Below are 2,273 nucleotides of genomic sequence, written 5' to 3'. Positions count from 1 at the left end.
CCCCCTTCACCACACCCCTGGTCCAGACAGAGGGGTAATCAGTAGCCCAGCATCACGACCTGTTTGTTCTGAAGATCCTGCAGCTTCCACTCCTCCTCACCCTGACTCTTATACTGATAGGAACAACAGAGCACTGATAAGTTAAAAGCTCATCTTCTGAAGTTGGGATGTTTTTCCTCCAACAGGTTCCAGAGGAATCACCTCAAACCAGATGTTGGACTGGATTTTATTTCACTGTCATTTGTGAATGTTAGAGCCTCATTTTCAACAGTGGAGCTATAAAGGTTGAAAAGGGTTATCACTTTGAAGAAAGTCTCATCAACATCAATATTTTCACTAAATAAGAGGCAAAAAAATTTAAAAAATAGTCTGATAAAGGAAAAGCCTCTCAGACTCTGAGCTTAAAGCAAGATGCCAGAGAGCACCAAACTATTCTTTTCTAAATATTAATTTAATTTCAGATAATTATAGCGGTAGAAGCCATCTGTTTGTTAAATACTTAATGAAACATATTTACCGTGTTTGATATTTGTTGTGAATGATGTATACTCACAAACGAACGAGATAATTAGTCCAAGTTTGTCGTTTATTGAACGTTCATAAACTACAGTGCCTTTAAAGTGCCAAGGCAAAGGTAAACAAAGGTAAAACAACCCGAACAGGTGATCAACTCAAAACCACTCCTACCTCTTTGTCCGTCTCTCTTTGTCATTTAAACACACCCGTTGCCGTGGCAAGCTGAGCAGAGATTACTTTAAAAACAAAACATTCAGTCCGTTACGAAATTAGGTTTTCAGGCTTGATATTTATTTTGCGATTATTAATAAGAGCTCCCCAAAGACAGCCGTGGTTAATTAGCTAATTTTAAACTCTTGCTCACACAGAATTGTGCAACACCTTGTTGAAACAATAATTACTGAGATTATTATTTTTGTTGGGTCATTAGTTTGAACACATTTTGTTGACTCTTTTTTTGTTGTTCTTTAATAAAGTTACGAACGTTTTGATGAGGAGTCAGAGGAGGACCTGCTGGTCTCAGCGTCCAGGCGGTGTTCAGTTTGTCACCTAATGTCACCTAAAGGTTTTGATCGACTCAAAACCTTCCGCAATCGACATATTGCCCCCCTGCTCTAGTAAAGCATGAACAGTTCAGAAACAATATGAAATGGAGGGGTGGGAAACCTATTTGTTAACTGATTAAGTCATGCTCTAGATTGTTCTTGAAAAACTAATCAGTCACGGCTGATTAGTGGTGCATGCACAGCTGCACAATGAACCCATTGACTCTTTACAGCAGACAGCTGCTCCTCTCTTGCAGGTACTGCAAGCGGGGGTACCCGACTGTACCCGCCTAGTTTCACCCCTGGATACAACACTCCATTTCGTCAATATACTTCATCCCACCTTGACAATGTATAAAAGATTATTTTTGGAAAAGTAAAAATTGATCTCGGTTTTCTTTAGACAGATTGTTCCATAAACAGAAACATAACGTTCCATTTCTTTAGTTCTGACTTCAGCTTTTTCTTTTTTTTTATCCTCTCAAATTAGAAATGACATCTCTTTGGAAATGTGCTGGTGATATACTGGTATTATAAACATACCTAGCATAATGTAACAGCTTTAAGTGGAAATAGAGACAGAATGATGGATGAGTTGCTTACCATGCCATAGTAATTACTGTTGACCATTATTGGCCCTCGGCTCCTCAAGTAGACGTATTCCTCCCACCAGTCGCTCACCTGAAACCCAAACAGAACAGCTGCTAATTTACTACTTCTTTCCAGTTCCCACAGAACAGAACAAAATAAACCAATTAAGCTATTTGTTTATCTTAGCCAACCACAGTGATCCCTCGCTATAGCGCGGTTCACCTTTCGCGGTCTTGCTGCTTCGCGGAATTTGTTTCTGTGCAGTTTTTTTTCACAGTGCATTGTGTTCTGTGTCCTGATTAGCTAAACAGTCTCCGAGCTCCTTCTCTACCTGTGTGTCAATAACGATACGGTATTTAAATAAAAGTAATACAGATTGGCCATTCAGGAGATGAAAACTGAAACTTTGAATGCCTGCTGGAAAAAACTGGCCAGAATCAGCGCAAAACCGACCAGAGGCTCGCTTGACGAGATCCATCGCTCTGCCGTAGATACAGCTGTGAATCTCGCGGGGCAGGTTGGAGGAGAAGCTTTGATGACTTGATTCCAGATCACATTAAGGCCCAATTGATGAACAAGCACATCTGCTGACCTGAAAACAGGTTTTGTTCTTTGGTTTCA

At 40.2% G+C, this 2,273-nt stretch overlaps 1 protein-coding gene across 1 annotated transcript in view; it reads right to left on the bottom strand.

The window, feature by feature from the left end:
* Window positions 1–2,273, bottom strand: part of LOC106936286 (carnitine O-palmitoyltransferase 1, liver isoform-like) — a 38,063-nt gene that overhangs the window by 21,001 nt on the left and 14,789 nt on the right. The window contains exon 7 of the mRNA XM_015017165.1: window positions 1,665–1,742. Within this exon, the coding sequence (XP_014872651.1) occupies window positions 1,665–1,742 (78 nt within the window). The remainder of the gene's footprint in view (window positions 1–1,664; window positions 1,743–2,273) is intronic.

This window comes from Poecilia latipinna, unplaced genomic scaffold, assembly GCF_001443285.1.
Source record: "Poecilia latipinna isolate Pla-1442-1.1 unplaced genomic scaffold, P_latipinna-1.0 Scaffold2112, whole genome shotgun sequence".
Taxonomy (NCBI): domain Eukaryota; kingdom Metazoa; phylum Chordata; class Actinopteri; order Cyprinodontiformes; family Poeciliidae; genus Poecilia; species Poecilia latipinna.
This window is presented reverse-complemented; position numbering and strand designations above follow the sequence as displayed.